This window comes from Phaethon aethereus (genome assembly GCF_964289735.1).
Source record: "Phaethon aethereus genome assembly, chromosome: 29".
Lineage (NCBI taxonomy): Eukaryota > Metazoa > Chordata > Aves > Phaethontiformes > Phaethontidae > Phaethon > Phaethon aethereus.
Genome location: NC_138605.1, coordinates 3,180,150 through 3,196,281, shown reverse-complemented (window position 1 = coordinate 3,196,281; position 16,132 = coordinate 3,180,150). Strand labels below are relative to the sequence as shown.

The window sequence follows — 16,132 nt, the reverse complement described above, 5'->3', positions numbered from 1 at the left end:
GAGACACCCCTCCCCCCGGGGCCGTTCGCCCCCTCGGGCCTCGTCCCGGCCCGGCCCGAGCTCGGTGCTGCCGCTTCGAGTCCGCCGGGCGTCTGGCCCCGGGGCTGCGGACTCTGCCCCGGCCCCGCGGGGCTCCGCTTCGGCAGCAGCCGGGTCGGGTCCGGTCGCAGCCGTGCGGCCGACGGGGAATCGTTAACCCGCAGCGGGGCAGCACCCGGGGGTTCTCGCACCCCTGCGCTGCCGGCCCGGGCCGCCGAGGCCCTCCCGGGCCCCGGGCACCCCTCGGACACCCGCGCTCCGGGCACTCCCGGACCTCCTCCCTCCCCCCACACCTGAGCCCCTGCGCTGCCGCCCCGGGACCCCCCGGACCCTCCCGGTGCTTTGCGCCACGCCCCCGCGTGTCCCGAACCGCGCGGTGCCCCCAGCCCCGCTCCCCCCACCTCCGCGCCCCGGGGCCGGACTACAGCTCCCGGCGGCCCCGGGCGCCCGCCCCCGCCGCTTCCCGCCGCCTCCCGCCCGCCATGGCGCGCTTCGAGCCGGCGGCGCTGCCCGAGCTGCTGCCGGTCTTCTACCGGCGGCTCTTCCCGCACGGCGCCTACGGCCGCTGGCTCGGCTACGGCGGCGGTGAGCGGGGCGGGGGGCGCCGCCGGGGGCGGCGGTACCGGTACCGGGCCGCGGGGCACGTGGGCGGCCCGGGGGCTCTGGGGCTGGCGGCGGGCGCGTGCACTGACTGGACTCCGGGCACCGGGGGGCCTGAGGGCGCCTGTGATGGGGGGGGGGGCGGAACACGCGGGAGGCGTCCGGGCCCGCGGGGCTTACCCCCCCCCGCACCCCCCACCCCATCCGTGCCCCCGCAGTGGTGAAGAACTACTTCCAGCTGCGGGAGTTCTCCTTCACGCTGCGCGACGACGTCTACGTGCGGTTCCAGTCCTTCGGCAGCCCCCAGGAGCTGGAGCGGGAGCTGCAGCGAACCAACCCCTACAAGATCGACATCGGGGCCGTCTACTCCCACCGGGTGAGTCCTGCTCCCACCCGGGCACCCCGCCTGGGAGCACGGGCGCCGGCCGGCCCCAGGGGCACGCAGCTGCTGGCTCGTGGGGACCCTGGCCAGGACCGAGCCTGTCCTGTCCCGCAGCCCAACCAGCACAACACGGTGCACCTGGGGGCCTTCCAGCCACAGGAGAAGGAGCTGGTCTTCGACATCGACATGACTGACTACGATGACGTCCGGATGTGCTGCAGGTTCCTGGGGGCATTCATGGCACAAGCTGGGACACGGGGCTGGGAGAGGGCTTGCGGCGGCACGGGGCGGCAGCCTGACCCACCATGCTCTGCCTCTAGCTCGGCCAAGATCTGCTCCAAGTGCTGGATCCTGATGACTATCGCTGTCCGCATCATCGACCGCGCGCTTGTGGGTGAGGGTCTCAGGGACCCACGTGGCCCCATCCTCAGGCACTGGGGACACATCTAGACCATGCTCTGCCCCACAGCAACACCTAGACCCCAAAGCAGGGGCCAGGGCAGCGCTCTCATGGGTCTGGGGGGGAGCAGAGGATGCATTGGTGCTCAGCGGGGTTTGCCTGCTGGGTTTGCTGCACCATCAGGCTTGGGCAGATGCCGCAGCCTGTCCCGACACACTCCCACAGCCCAGCTGTTCCCCCTGCAGAGGACCTGGGCATGAGGCATCGCCTCTGGGTGTACTCGGGCCGGAGGGGTGTCCACTGCTGGGTGTGCGATGATGCGGTGCGGAAGTGGTCCCCGGCACTGCGGGCGGCTGCCGTGGAATACCTGACCCTGGTGAAGGTGTGTACACAGGGGGCTGGGAACCCTCTGCCCACCCCCCAGGCTGACTGCTGCTGTCCCCCCAGGGAGGAGCAGAGACCGTGAAGAAGGTGAACCTCTCTGAGCCCATCCACCCCTTTATCAGGTTGGTGAACCGCTCCGAGCCCATCCACCTCTTTATGAGGTCAGTGGGGACTTCCTTGCCAGCTGTGGGGCGCTGAGCCTGTCCCCGCTCCTCCGCAGGCAGTCGGTCAACGTGGTGGAGAAGTACTTCGAGACATACGCGCTGGTGGGCCAGGACATCCTGGGCAGCCCTGAGAGCTGGGACAAGGTGCTGGCCCTCATCCCAGAGGATATCCTTCCTAGAGTGGCCTTGATACAGCTTGGTGCTGTGCCAGGTCCAGAGGGAGGGTCTGTGTGGGGGGAGCGGGATCAACAGTGTCCGCGATCAGCCTTGACTGCCGGCCACAGCACCGCGAGCCACTGCAGGGTGAGTTCCCCAAGAAGCGGGACTCGGTGCAGCGCTGGGAGCTGCTGAAGGGCAGGATGGAGCGGACGCGGGTGAGTGGCTGTGGAGCTGCCCCAGGCGGGGGGCCAGGTGCTGTCGCCTGCCCCACTGCCCCCTGACCCGCCTGTCCCTGCAGCGGTCTGGGGGGACCGGGAGGAGCACGCCATGCTACGCGGACTGGGAGGTCATGCTACAGTACTGCTTCCCCCGCCTCGACATCAACGTCAGCAAAGGTGTTGGGCACCTGCTGAAGAGCCCCTTCAGTGTCCACCCCAAAACAGGTGGGTCTGGTGGCCTGTGGGGACAGCACCCCACAGGGACCCCTGGGGCCGGGCACCCCTCGCGGTGACTCCCCTCTCTTGCAGGTCGCATTTCGGTGCCACTGGATCTCCAGAGGCTGGACCAGTTTGACCCATTCACTGTCCCCACCATCAGGTACATGAGCGGGACTGGCAGCACAAGGGGTCCTGGCTCTGCTGGCAGCCCCCCACCATGTTCTTCCATCTCCCGCAGCTCCTTGTGCCACGAGCTGGACACGGCCGGCGATGACAGGGAGCAGGAGGATGGTGGGGAGACGGAGCCAAAGCGCCGTGTGCGAGGTGAGCGGTGCTGGGGCACAGGGGTGTCCCCACTGCCTGCTCCTGCTCCTGCTCACTTCCCAAATCCCCCAGACTACAAGAAGACAAGCCTGGCACCCTACGTGCGGGTCTTCGAGCAGTTCGTGGAGGAGATGGAGCATGCCCGGAGGGGAGAGCTGCTCCGGAGAAGCGGTAAGTGCTGAGCAGGGATGCAGCTGGCTGGGGGACCCCGAAGGAGACCCCCTGGCTCTGAGAAACTGCTCTTTTTCTGTAAAACTTTCCATTTCTTCTCTTTGCAGACCTGCAAGGAGACTTCTGAGGCCTCGCTGCCAGGGGCCACAGTGGCAGCCCCGGTCCTCGCCGCAGGGCCACTGAGGGACCGACTGCCATCACGACCTCTGCCATCGTCACCTCTGCCGGCCCGGGGGGTCCTGGTGCCTTGGAGCAGGGAGCCTGACAGCCAGTGGCCAGACTGCCTCGGCTCCCTGCCCCGCTCCCCACGGGCCCTGCACGGGCCCTTCCCACCTTTTGTACCTTTTCTACGCAAAGACCATTAAACATCTGCAGTCACCCCGTGCCTGTGCCCTAGGACACGCCGAGGCGGGAGCGGGCTAGGGCCCCGGGCCAAGTTTGTGCCCCATCCCCGCGGGGGAGAGCCGGGGCCCTGCACCCCTGCCCTGACGCCCTGCCCACAGGGTCCCTGCCCCGCAGCTGGAGCCAGGCCCCACGGCCATGGCATCTCGGCCCCACACCCGGAGGGGTCCTAGCTCCGTTTCCACGGGGATCCGTGCCCGACGCCCACGGCGGTCCCGGCCCCTGACGGGGCCCGGAACGGCGGAGCGGGGCTGTTGGGGCGGGGCGGGCCGCTGGGCGCTGCCCCCTGCCCCGGAAGTGCTCTTCCTCCCGGAAGTCGCGCATCCAAGGCGCTCGGTCTCTTTCCGCCGCCATCTTGGGCCCTGCTCCCCGCACAGTGAGTCCTGCCACCGCCATCCGCCGCCATCCGCCGCCGCGCGGGCCCGGGGCCGCTGCGGGGCCTGCCTGTCGCTCGCGGGCCGCGGCCGGGCCGGGAGGGAGAGCTCGAGGGTGGTGGCGGCCCGGCTGAGGCCGCCGCTGAGGCTGTGGTCGTGCCGGGGAGGCCGGCGGGGACGGCCCCGCGCACCGGGAAGGGGCTGCCCGCTCCGGGGGGAGAGAGGCGGCCGAGGCCCCGGTCTGGGCCGCCGGGAGAGGCCAGCGCCGCAGGCCGGTGGGAGAGCCGCGGTGGCAGCCCCGGGCGGGACCGGGATCAGCCCGTGCCGTGTGGCGCTCGGGGCTCGCTGGGCCCAGGGTGTCGGGTACCGACCGGGCGGCTGAGCCGTCTTCGCAGACCTGTCGGTACCGGCAGGCGTTCGGTGTCTCTGGGCACCGGACTCGCGGGTGGCTTTGGGAAGGGCGAGTTACCGGCGCCCGGTGGCCGTCCGGAGCCCCGCCGAGCCCGGACTTGTTGGGTTCTCCCTTTCCCCAGAAATGCCCGGCGAAGCTACAGAAACCGTCCCGGCCACGGAGCAGGAGCTGCCGCAGCCACAGGCTGAGACAGGTGAGGCCGCGGGGGGTCGTGGCTTCGGGGCGCTGGCGGGGGAACGTCCCCGTCGCCTCTGGGCGCTCGGTCGCTTTAAGGGGGAAAGAGAGAAGTGCCGCCGCCCCGCGGGGCTCGGGGGCGGGCGTGCTGGAGGTCGGCCCGTGCTGCCTCGATGGCCGCGAGCACTCCGTGGCACCGGCTTGAGTCTTGCCTGCTTTACCCCGGAGGTCTTCGGGGTGTCAGCTCCGTGGCCTGAGTGCCCTTCTGCTCAGCTTCCTTGTCGTGCTGCTTGCTGCAGCCGAAAGAAATCTGTGTTTGTTCTGTAGTTTCTCACCCAAAACATATCGATTTGTGCCCCCTCACGTCTCAAAAATATTGGGAAGGGCGTTCTGTCAGCGGTACTCTGTACCGCATTTCCTGATTCCCAATACGGATTTGAGTGTTGGAGCAAGTGGGAGTGGGAGGAAAACAGCTGTAGCCAGGTCAGGAGACGACTGCACAGTGACTGGGACAGTCGGGAACACGGACAGACATTACTAATCCCTTTGTGCTCCGGAACTGGTTGAGTTTGGGAAGACGATGTGTGGCTCCATGTTGGAAAGTCATAGCAGGGTCAGAGAGTGTTGCTGCACGGGCCTCATGCCTTCTGGGGGGACCGGTGCTGCTCCTTGGGCTAGCTCAGAAACAGGCAGGCGAGTGTGGGCTCCTGTGCCCACCGTGGGATGGGGGCCAGTCTCCAGCCTGTACTGGGACCCACTGCCTGTTGTGCTGCTTGACTCTCTTGAAAGTGTCCTGGGTGCTGTGGTCCAGTTGGCGAACTCTCTGCCTGCATTTGCTGCATCCCTGCCCCAAGATGCAGGGACGTGCTGCAGGAATATGTGACTGGGCGTTGTCACCTGGCATGGGGGAGCCACGCAGTGCATGAATGGGGGTCTGTCCAAAGGTTGTGTTAGATTTGGGGACTGCAAGGGATGTCAGGGCTTCCTGGCAGTTGTGAGGTGCCAGAAGAAAGCTTCCCTGGGGAGGAAGCGGCCCCCCCACAGCTGGTGGGGCTGAGTGACGGCTGTCGATGCGACAGCTGTACTGTCAGGTCCCGGGGAGCAGCTGTACTTCTGGTCTCTCTCCAGGCATAGCTGGGATTCCTGCAGTGGGGCCACTTCCCGGCGTGCTCCCTCCCTTCCTGGGATGACTTTTCTCTTGGTCCCGGGGACAGCTCACACTTTTTCTCCCCCAAAGCTCAGCTGCTCGTGAGAGCAGCAGACTTCATGGACTTCTAACAACTTCATGGAGTGCACCAAGGTCGGTAGAAGCTGACTGGGCAGCGTGTGCTGAGCAGCAAATGCTGTTAGAGTAGCTGCTCCCCCAGCCTTGGGGGACACGGGGAGCTCTCAGGGCAGCGACATGGGGAGCTCCCAGGGCAGCGACACGGGCAGCTGCAGAGGCCGGAGTAGCTGCGGGGGCTCACAGGAGTCATCAGGTAGGTCCTGCAGGCAGAGGGTGGAGGCGAAGGGTGTGTGCCAGTACAAGGGCTGTCGTGTTTATCTCCTCTCTGCTGAGCCGCCTGTTCTGAGATCCAGCAGCACAAGAGGAGCTGGAGCTGGGGGTGCTGGCCCAGGGTTAGCAATTGCCCTGTGGGTGGGAATTGTCAGGCGGTTTCCTTATTCGTCAGGAATATTCTTCACCACCAGGCTGGCTGGTCCATGGAAACCTTGTGAGGATGGGCAGAGAGTGGTCTTTAATCCAGCAGTACAGGCCTTCAGCTTTCAGGTGTGTGCTGACAGGCCGCGGGAGGCTCTGTGGCCCAGTTGGGTTAAGTATCCCTTAAAAATTGCATGTGCTCTTCGAGAGTCCTGCGTCTTGCCTTCATTTGTGGAGGTGGCCAGAGAGGTGGGGTGGTCAGTGGAGATGTGGTGAATTGGAAATATTGTGCTTATCACAGGAATGTCCCCAAACGATGCTAGTGAGAGGTTGGTGGACGTGTAGAAGGAACAGGGTGAGCTGACAGGCCTGTCCAGCCTATTCTATGACAGGCTTGGGACCAATTCAGCTCTTGGCAGGGATGGTTGCTCCTTTTGGAGGTGCCGGTAGACTCCCTGGAGCAGGAGTGTGTGCTGGCCTGTTGGCACGAGGCACCAATGTCTGGTGCTCATTGAACGGCTGCCCAGCTCCGGGCTGGTGCCTGTCTGCTCCAGCACCCTGCATTTTGGGGTAAGGTGGGGAAATGAGGCTTTAGAAGCATCTTCTGGGCCACTGTTCTTGGGGCAGAGAAAAGGATGTCACCCACAGAGGATGCTGGGAGTTCTACGTACGTGTTACTGCTCTAGACAGTAGTGAGGCGAGGACTCGAGCCTCTGACATAGCCCTGATTGCAGTGTGGGAGAGGTTGGGCAGAGGCAGTGGACACATGGGCAGGGTCGTCCCTGTTGTGGGTTGGTGGGTGACTCGTGTGGAGCTGGATGTGGCTGCAGTGGTGAGAGCCAGTGTCACACGTGGAAGCAGGGGATATGTTGCTCCCTTGACGTGACATATTCTCTGCAAACTGGACTGTGATTTGGGCTCTGCAGCTGTCGGTGGTTTCTCAGCAGCCGGCCTGGGTGTGCTCCCCTTGTCGTACCTCCTGGCAGACGTGCTGGGACATGCTGCTTCTGGATTCAGGGTTGATGCTGTGCGTGGGGCTGGAGCTGCCAAGGGGCGGGTGCATGGCTGGGCCGGTTCTGCTCTCCCGACCGGCAGCAGTGCTGGTTACGCTGGTCAGACCAGTGCTGCCCTCCCTGGCTCTCACCGCACCTCTTCCCTGAGCGTTTCCCTTTGATCTCTGATGTTCGGAATAGCTGGGTTCTCTCCGGTGGGTGTGCGCCAGGGGAGCTGGATGGCGAGCAGTCTTGGTCGGCAGGACTTGCCTTAATAAACTGTTGTTCTCACCCGTTCAGTTCCAGCTGCCCTTCCTCCCGCAGCCCCTGTTACTGCTCCTGTCACAGTGCCAGGTACTCCAGACCCTCCTTGTTAACACCTCGTGTGCTGCATTAACCAGAGTTTGCTGTTCTGGGGGGTTGCAATTCCATTAATTCTAACAACTTGCACAGGGGAGTGCAGGTCGCTGCATGGGAGCCAGGACTCAGTGTCCCATCCCCTCGGTGTAGGTGAGCTATGCCACCACCCATGCCTCGGTGTCCTCGTCCCCAAAGGGCGACTCCCTGTGGGGAGGGTCTGCCTGCATCACACCGGGGCTGGAGGGAGGGGGCTGCCCTGTGCCAGAGCACGACTGCCAGAGTGCTCCTGGAACAGGTATGCATGCCAGTGTGTTGAATTTGACTTTTCTTTCCTATGCTCGGGTGAGTCCTTGTCACCCCTGGGCTCCCTCCAGCCTGGGATGCGATTTCCCAGCCTCGGGAGCAGCACTGGGAGTCTGGCTGGGCCTCCAGGGCTCCACAAAGGTTGTGGCAACCCTTTTGTTAAACAAGAGTGAAGCCTGGCCCCTGTGCCAGCCCCATCGGGTTCCTGTTCCTGCCATGCTCAGCCTGCTGGGGCTTCCTGGCGTTTCAGGTGCCACTTCCTGCTATGCCGGGGTTTTGGCCACAGCTGCTCTAAACAAGGAAACCCAGGGTGGCAGTACCGATCCTAGCATCGGGTTTTTTCTTCAGTTACTTGTGCCCATCAGCTGGCTCGCACACCAGCACAGCATTCTCTGTAAAATCAGCGCTGGTTTCTAGAGGCAGATGAATGTCATGATCTGCGCTGGACCTGGCAGGTCAGGCAGACGTTTTCTGCTCTAGAAGCCAGGCACAAAGGCTGGGGTTCCTTCCCTGGGCCAGGGCTAGGACGGGGCCGGCTGTGCTGAGCAGGCTGCCTTCTCCTGGCTTCCTCTTCCTCTCTCCCTTCACTCATCGGTTCACTCTGTTTCTCTCCTTTAGCTGTTCTTCATGCTGCTCATTCCCCACCTCTGACTCCGTCTCCAGGCCCCGCAGGCCAGGCTCTCCCAGCAGAGCTGCCCAGCCCTGCTGCAGCTCTGCCTGCCCCTGCCTGCTCCCCAGCCCCTGTTTCCCCGCCGGTGGTCCCAGCTGCAGCAATCCCAATCTTTTCTATTCCCCCCCAGCTCCCTGTCCCAGCTCTGCAGGTCCCAGTTACCACTCCCCCTCCTCCAGCCCCAACTCCGCAGTCTCCAATGGGTTTTGCAGCCCCAGGATCTCCAGGACCTGCCCCAGTTAGCCCAGTGTCTCCTGCTCTGGCTGCTGCTACTCCTGCCACAGTGACAGTGGCCCCCCTGGCCCCCGCCGTGAGCCCTGGTTCTCCCCCTGCAGCTCTTGCCTCTCCTGTGAAAGCTGCCCCCTCTGCCGCCCCTCTGAGCCCCACAGGAGCTGCAGCCCAGGCCACTCTCCCTGCCCCTGTGGCAGCCCCAGCTGTTCTCCCACTGTCCCCTTCCCTTCCCCTGGCGGCATCTCCCTTGCTGCCAACCCCCAGTCTCTTGCCTGCTCCCGCCGTGCCTCCCGAGGCCACAGCTTGTCCCCAGAGTCCGGGCTCTCCTCCTCTTCCCGCGGCAGCCCCTCTCTGTCCTGCCATGGCACCGGCCACCCCGGCAGTACCAGCATCTCCTGGCAGCCCTGCCTCTGCCCCGCTGGCTTCTGCTTTGGTCTCTCCCCGAGCCCCAGCCCCTGACTCTCCCCTGCCCCACCGCACTCCTCCCCAGTGCCTGGCCCTGGCCGGTGCCATCTCTCCGCCTGTCTTCCTGGCTGCCCCCACAGCCCTGGCCCCATTGTCACCCCCTGCGCCTCTGGTGCCAGCTGGGATGTCTCCTGGGAGTCCTGCTGCTGCCCCACAAGGCCCAGCCCCTGGTGCTCCAGTCTCTCTGCTGGTTCCAGTTACTCCTTCTGTTGCCAAGACCTGTCCCATGGGCCCTGCCCTGGCAGCCCCAGCTGCTGCCTCTGTTGCTCCTGCAGCTCCAGCTGCGGGAGACCCAGTCCCTCCCTCAATGGCCAGGACACCTGGGAGCCCGGACCCTTGTGCAGCACCTGCCACTGCAGCAGCTCCCATCACTCCTGCCCTGTCCAAACCCTCAGTGGGAGCTGCCACATCTCCCCCAGGGCTGCTGACAGCAGCAGTTCCCAGTGCTGCACCAGCAGTGGCCACAGCTGCGCTGGCCAAAGCAGCTCCAGTGAGCCCCGTCTCCCCTCCTGCAGCTCCAGCTGCTGCTCCTATGGCTGAAGTTGCCCCACCTGCTCCCTCTGCCACGCCAGCTCCGGCTGCCCCTCCTGCAGCCACATCGCCTCCTGTGAGTCCCATCACTGCTGCATCTGCCCCCTCTGCCCCTGCCAGCTCCCCGCCTGTCACACTGGCGATGGCAGCTCCAGCCACTGCTGCTGTGGCCGGAGCAGCTCCCCTGAGTCCAGTTGCTGCCCCCTCTGCCCCTGCTGCACCGGCGATGGCAGCTCTACCAGCTCCAGCTGCCCCTCCTGCAGCCAAAGGGGCTCCCAAGAGCCCTGTTGCTCCCTCTGCCCCAGCCACGCCAGCTCCTGCAGCTCCACCAGCTCTGGCTGCGCCCTCTGCAGCCAAAAAGCCTCCGAAGGGCAGCCCTGTCGCTGCCCCCTCTGCTCCCTCTACCCCTGCTGCTCCAGTGCCCGTGGCTCCCCCAGCTCCAGCCACCCTTCCTGCAGCCAAAGCAGCTCCTGCAGCTCTGGCTGCCCCTCCTGCAGCCACACCAGCTCCTGCAGCTCCACCAGCTCCGGCTGCCCCTCCTGCAGCCAAAGGAGCTCCCAAGAGCCCTGTTGCAGCCACACCAGCTCCTGCAGCTCCACCAGCTCCGGCTGCCCCTCCTGCAGCCAAAGGAGCTCCCAAGAGCCCTGTTGCAGCCACACCAGCTCCTGCAGCTCCACCAGCTCCGGCTGCCCCTCCTGCAGCCAAAGGAGCTCCCAAGAGCCCTGTTGCGGCCACACCAGCTCCTGCAGCTCCGGCTGCCCCTCCTGCAGCCACACCAGCTCCTGCAGCTCCACCAGCTCCGGCTGCCCCTCCTGCAGCCAAAGGAGCTCCCAAGAGCTCTGTTGCAGCCACACCAGCTCCTGCAGCTCCGCCAGCTCTGGCTGCCCCCCTGGCAGACCCTGCCCCAGCATGTGGCATGCTGGCTCCCGCTCCAGACCCGGCTGCCCCAGCCCTGGGAGTTCCTGGTGCTCCCCCAAAGCCACCAGCCAATCGTGCCACCCCTACTCCCCAGAAACCAGAAGCCAGCCTTCCTGGCTCTGTCTCGGCAGGTAACCAGTCCCAGCCTGCCTCTTCTGCGCCGAGCGCTCCCCTTGCGAAGAAGCAGACCCCTCCCAGTAAGGTTGCCAAGCTGGCCCCCCGCCCACCCCCATCCAAACCCCCCTCAAAGGTCCCGTCCCCCGTCAGTGCTGCTGTCGACGATGATGACCTGCCGCCTCTGATCCCCCCAGAGCTGCCCGCTGCCAAGCCGCCGGTGCAGCCCATCCTGGTGGACCTCTCTCCCCGAGCAGCTGTGGCCACTGCTGAGGCCCCTGCTCCTCCGGCTAAGCAGCCTGTACTGAAGAATGACAAGGGTATTTGCCGCCTCGGTTTGCCGTGTGCATGGAGTGTCACTGGCTGCCCACTGGATACTAACCCGTAGATGGGGCCCAGGTGCCCCTACATCGCGTGGTGTGTCGGTCTAGACAAGTAGTCTGTGGAAGTGCTGCCGTGGAGGCAGGCCTGAACCATGCCAGACCGAGCTGAACCTGCCCAAGCAGCTGGTGAGACAGGAACGGGGAGGGGAGATGCCCTGCAGCCATGGGATCGGGCAGGTCAGGGCTCGGCATGGTCCAGTGCCAGCGGGTCGGTGTCACTAATGCGTGTTCTCGGGCACGGAGCACGGTGTCGCTTGTGCCGTGGGTGCTGCGACTGTTGCCTGAGCTGCCTTCACATTGAGACTCTGGAAAGAGCTGCCACATGCCTGTACCCTGTTGTGTGTGTCTGGTGTCCACCATGGTTTTCCCCGTGTCTGTCCACCAGGGGAGGGGAGCTGCGGGCAGTGCCAAAACAGGCCTGACCCCATGCTCTAGGGAAACTCCTTTGCCTGCCTGAACTGTCGGGATCCCCCGGGCTCACACCCACAGCCTGCAGAGAGCTTGGCTGAGGGCTCCTGCATGCTCAGTGTGGGCAAGAGGCCTTTTCCAGGAAAGGAAACAGGACTGAATTCAGGTAATGGCTGCATGAGAGGGTGTTGTGGTCACTCTCCAGCCTCCTCCAAGGCTGGAGATGCCCAGCTCTGCTTTGTTCACTGCTGCGTGGTCAGACACGGCTGTACCGTGGTTTGTAAGCTAATTGTGGTACTGCAGCAGTGGCGCAGGAGCTGGCAGCCCTCTGAGCCTCCCTGGCTCTGGCAGCTTTCAGGACCTGGCCCAGAGGCCAACCTGAGCATCCAAAGACGCTGTTCCCTGGTGGGGGTTTTCGAGGTAATTGGGAATCATCCTCTGTAGTGAAGTCACGGAAAGGTGCAGCAGCCCTGAGGACTCGGTAAATTGTGTCTCGTTTCCGTGCTCTGTGGCTGAGCTCTGCAACCTGAGCTTCACTGCTGCCTGATCATGTTTGAGGGGAACTGAGGGAGTCCCTGTCAGTGCTGGGCTGCTGCTGGCTCGCTGCCCAGGGAGTGCTACCCTGCACTCCTTGAGCCACTCCTGCCACGCTGGCCAGCGCGGTGCCTCAAACTGGGGGAGCAACTCAGGCTGGGGCTGCCTCTGGGGGACTCGGCATTCTGGAGCCAGCCTCCAGGCACCCGTAGTGCTCCAGCACCTGGCTTCCACCATGGTGAGAGTGCTGATGGCATTTGGGGTTGCATAGCGCATTCCTTCCACCAGATACTGCTTAATCGCGCTGACTGGAAACTGTGTCAGTACTCAGAACCCCCAGCAGCACAGGCTACACCAAAGCAGTATGGTTCTTCGGTCTTGCTGTGTCCCCTGGACCTATCTGAGCTGGAAAGAGTAACGTGGGTTTGTTTCTGTAGGGTCCGGAACAGAGTCTGACAGTGATGAATCCGTACCAGAGCTCGAAGAGCAAGACTCCACACAGGCCACAACACAGCAGGCACAGGTAGGGCAGGCAGCACATGACGGGCACATCCCTGCTCCCAGCAGCAGCGGAGGAGGATCCCTGCTGGTAGTGTCCACTGCTGCCTTGGGATTGTCATGGATCCCTCTTGTTTTCTCTCCTTGCAGCTTGCAGCAGCAGCTGAAATAGATGAAGAACCCGTTAGCAAAGCAAAACAGAGCCGGAGTGAAAAGAAAGCACGGAAGGTGAGGTGGGATGGTGGATGGACCAAACCTGTGTGCAGCAAACAGCCTGCCTATGGACAGCTGAGCTTTGCCCCAGGGTCTGGCACGGTATTCATGAGTGCTGGGGTCTTTGCCTCCTGAACTGTGTTGAGGGCTGCAGCTCCTCACCTCCCGCCCCTGTGCAGCAGCAGCCGGGCGTTTGGGAGCTGTGAGAGGTTTGTGCGACTTTCTGCCCTTGTCAGGCCCCCAGGCAGGCAGATGCCCCCTTCATGGGCAAAATCCTTGTGTCTGGAGGGGCTCAGGGTCGTGCTATGGATCTTGCCAGTCCTGGGCGTAGAGAGTTCCCTCCCAGGCTCCCAGTGCAGTGTCAGGCTAAAACCCCAGGAATGCTTCTCTGCAGCGGTAAAAAGCACATTTTCATTTGCACCAGCGCACCAATCATTGGATGCGGGTCTCTGGAGCGTAGATGGGTGGACGCATCTTGTTACGGGCTGGGCTGTCGCAGTAACTCTTCTTTTCCTCGCTTACCTTTCTCTCGTGTTTTTCAGGCAATGTCTAAATTGGGCCTTCGCCAGGTGACAGGAGTAACCAGAGTCACCATCCGGAAATCAAAGAACATCCTCTTTGTCATCACAAAGCCAGACGTGTACAAGAGCCCAGCATCAGACACCTACATAGTTTTTGGCGAAGCGAAGGTGAGCTGACCGCGTAGCATCTGGCAGCTGTGTTAATCCATGCTTGCAGCAGCAGGGCGGCAGGACACTTAGCGGGGGTTCCTCCTTGCCACCTGTGTGCTGTGGCTGCCACCAGCGGGTCCCAGCTGCTGTGTGCCCCCCCGAGGGATGTGGGTAGGCTTGGGGGCCCACGCCGAGGGCTGGGTTGTGCGGCAGAGCCGTTTGATGTGCTGGCACTGCTGCAGCATGAGGAGCACAGCTGCGTCCCTCTGAGCCTGTGTGCTGATACCCACTCTGCGCAGGGCTGGCCTCACTTACGCTTCTTCCCTCCTCCAGATCGAAGACCTGTCCCAGCAGGCCCAGCTGGCAGCTGCTGAAAAGTTCAAAGTGCAAGGAGAAGCTGTTTCAAACATCCAAGAAAACACACAGACCCCCACCGTGCAGGAGGAGAGTGAGGAAGAAGAGGTATGCCTTAGGGGCTGGGCACTTCATGGTGGACCTGAATCAGCCGCAAAGCATATAGGGTTTGTGTTAAGACCCGTGGTTTTCTTTCCTTCATCCATGTCTTCACCGTGATGGCAAAGGGAGGGTGCATGGTCCTTCCCCTGGAGGATCTGGTCCCAGGCACTGCCAGGGGACAGTCCCCACAGCTGGGCAGTGCCCGGTCTTGCCTCCCAGCTTCCATTTCTGTGGCCTGAGTGGGAGCTGCCCCAATGCAGACAATCCCGTTTTACTCTGTCAGGCACGGAACAAACCATGCATCGGGCTGGCATGAATCCCGGGCTCTGTCTTCTTTAGGTTGACGAAACCGGCGTCGAGGTGAAAGACATTGAGCTGGTGATGTCCCAGGCGAACGTGTCCCGAGCAAAGGCAGTCCGTGCCCTGAAGAACAACAGTAACGATATTGTAAATGCTATAATGGTGAGTGTCTGCATGGCTGGGCAGCCTGGCGCCCGGGGAAGAGGGAGAACAGTTTGCGATGGGGGGAAGATGTACAGTGCGTAGTTCCCTGCTGCTGCAAGTAGGGCGTGAGCTTGAGGCCATGAGCGGAGGGACGTGCCTCTCGCCTGCAGCTGTAGTACTGGATCCCTGTACGTGTTGGAGGCCGGCGCTGTGGGGCTCCGTGCTGCTGGCAAGGCTGGCTCCTAACATGCCTTTCTCTCTGCAGGAGTTGACGATGTAGCTGCCAGAGGGAGGAGCCTTTTTTGGTGTTTCAGAGAAGAGTAAAATGCAACTGAATTTAAAATTTGTACTATTTCTATCAATTAATAAAAGTTGTGGCTTATTGTTGGTGAAACACTTTCTGCTCCCTGTTGGCTTTGCTGCCCTCCCCTCCCTGGTAGCTGAGGCCCCAGGGTGGAGCCTTCCTCCCGGGAAGATCTCAGCCCTGATACCCTGTCCCGTCCTGCCGCAGCGGAAGAACACCTGCCCGTTCCCTCATTTCCTTCCTGTCCTGAAGGTCGGCTGGCTGTGAGCCCCAGAGTCATGGGGATGCTGGGCTCAGGACAGGCTGTCTCCCCATGTAGGCAGCAGGACGTCCCAGACGGGAGGCAAGGAGTCGCCTTCTTCACCCCCTGGGGTTCCCCTTGGTGATGGTGGGCTTCTCCTCGCTCCCCGGCAGCTGTGGGACAGGGATGGATTTGGCACTGCGCACCTTCTAGCCTGATCTGAAGGGAGTCTGAGGCCCTTCCAGGTTCGGTCCGGCCATTTCAACCTGCTGCTTTGCTGGATTGGGGCGGCAGGGCAGGGCTGAGCAGCAGGAGGGTCTGTGCTCGGTGGGGCTGGCAGGAAGCCTGTGCTTACCAGGAAAGCTGCTGTTTGCAGGCAGAGGGAGTCTTTGCCCCGCTCGCAGGGGAGTGAGCTGACATCCACCCACCTGCAGCCCTGTGTCTCATGAAATGCAGAGGCTGCATCTGTGAAAATGGGCACCTTGCTGCCGTTTAGCAGCATTTTCTCTTCCCTGTGCCATAAAAGCGGGGTTTTGGAACAGCTCATTAAAGCTGATGAGCAACATGGCAGTACAGGCAGCCAGCAAGAAGCCCTGAGAGGAAATAACTGGTGATGCCGGCTGGGAGCCCTTCCTTACCCTTCAGCCTGCCTGTGCCCATGCCGGTGGGCAGAGCTTCCGCCTGCCAGGAGGCGGCAACATGAGGGAGAGCAGCCGCAGCCAGGCCCGAGTCAAGGGGATTGAGTGGGAGGCTTGCGCAGTGGCATTTGACAGTTTTAATTAAGAAAGCAGAGAGCTGCTGTCCAGGGAGCAGCGATGGGATTTCAGAGCAGCTTCCAGCTCTGAGAGGTTGAATTCACAGGCTGCAGGTGGGAGCGAGGCCCCATCTGCTCGGTGCAGAGTTGAGCTTTCGTCGGTACCGTGCTCAATTCCCCTGTGCTGTTTCCTGATAGCCAGCATGAGCAGGATCTAACTTCCGACGTGGCCTGGGGTTTTACAATCCAGTTGCTCAGCTGACTGGCGGGTGCTTCGTGTTCCCAAGCAGCGTCTGTGCTCCTTGTGATGAGCTGAGATGCCTTTGGCGTGAGTTGCTGCGTCTCCCAGGCAAAGCTGCCCCTTTTTTTTTGGTGTCCTGCGTGCTCTAGGGAAGGCCAGCACCAGCGTCCCTCTCTGCAGCGCTGCTGGGGGCTCGGGGCCGGTATGGTGGCACAGAGCAGGCTCTGCAGCACGTGCTCCCACACGCTGGGGCGTGGGCCCGACCCCACCGGTGCAGGCGGCTCTGGGCCAGCCCGAGAGGGTAGAAACGGTCCCGGGGCGGACTGGAGACGGGCTCCGC

At 63.2% G+C, this 16,132-nt stretch overlaps 2 protein-coding genes across 2 annotated transcripts; both read left to right on the top strand.

The window, feature by feature from the left end:
- Window positions 1–417: 417 nt before the first annotated feature.
- On the top strand, window positions 418–3,187 carry PRIM1 (DNA primase subunit 1; the record flags this gene model as incomplete). Its single annotated transcript, XM_082011869.1, has 13 exons — window positions 418–624; window positions 858–1,015; window positions 1,136–1,242; window positions 1,342–1,415; window positions 1,667–1,803; window positions 1,869–1,931; window positions 2,030–2,137; window positions 2,254–2,343; window positions 2,427–2,571; window positions 2,656–2,725; window positions 2,804–2,889; window positions 2,962–3,060; window positions 3,168–3,187. The coding sequence occupies exons 1-13, from the start codon at window positions 522–524 to the stop codon at window positions 3,185–3,187; spliced, it is 1,260 nt and encodes a 419-aa protein (XP_081867995.1). The 5' UTR covers window positions 418–521.
- A 1,184-nt stretch (window positions 3,188–4,371) lies between these two features.
- On the top strand, window positions 4,372–14,646 carry NACA (nascent polypeptide associated complex subunit alpha; the record flags this gene model as incomplete). Its single annotated transcript, XM_082011873.1, has 7 exons — window positions 4,372–4,441; window positions 12,408–12,493; window positions 12,619–12,696; window positions 13,224–13,370; window positions 13,686–13,814; window positions 14,148–14,270; window positions 14,518–14,646. The coding sequence occupies 7 exons, from the start codon at window positions 4,372–4,374 to the stop codon at window positions 14,530–14,532; spliced, it is 648 nt and encodes a 215-aa protein (XP_081867999.1). The 3' UTR covers window positions 14,533–14,646.
- Between the last annotated feature and the right edge of the window lie 1,486 nt (window positions 14,647–16,132).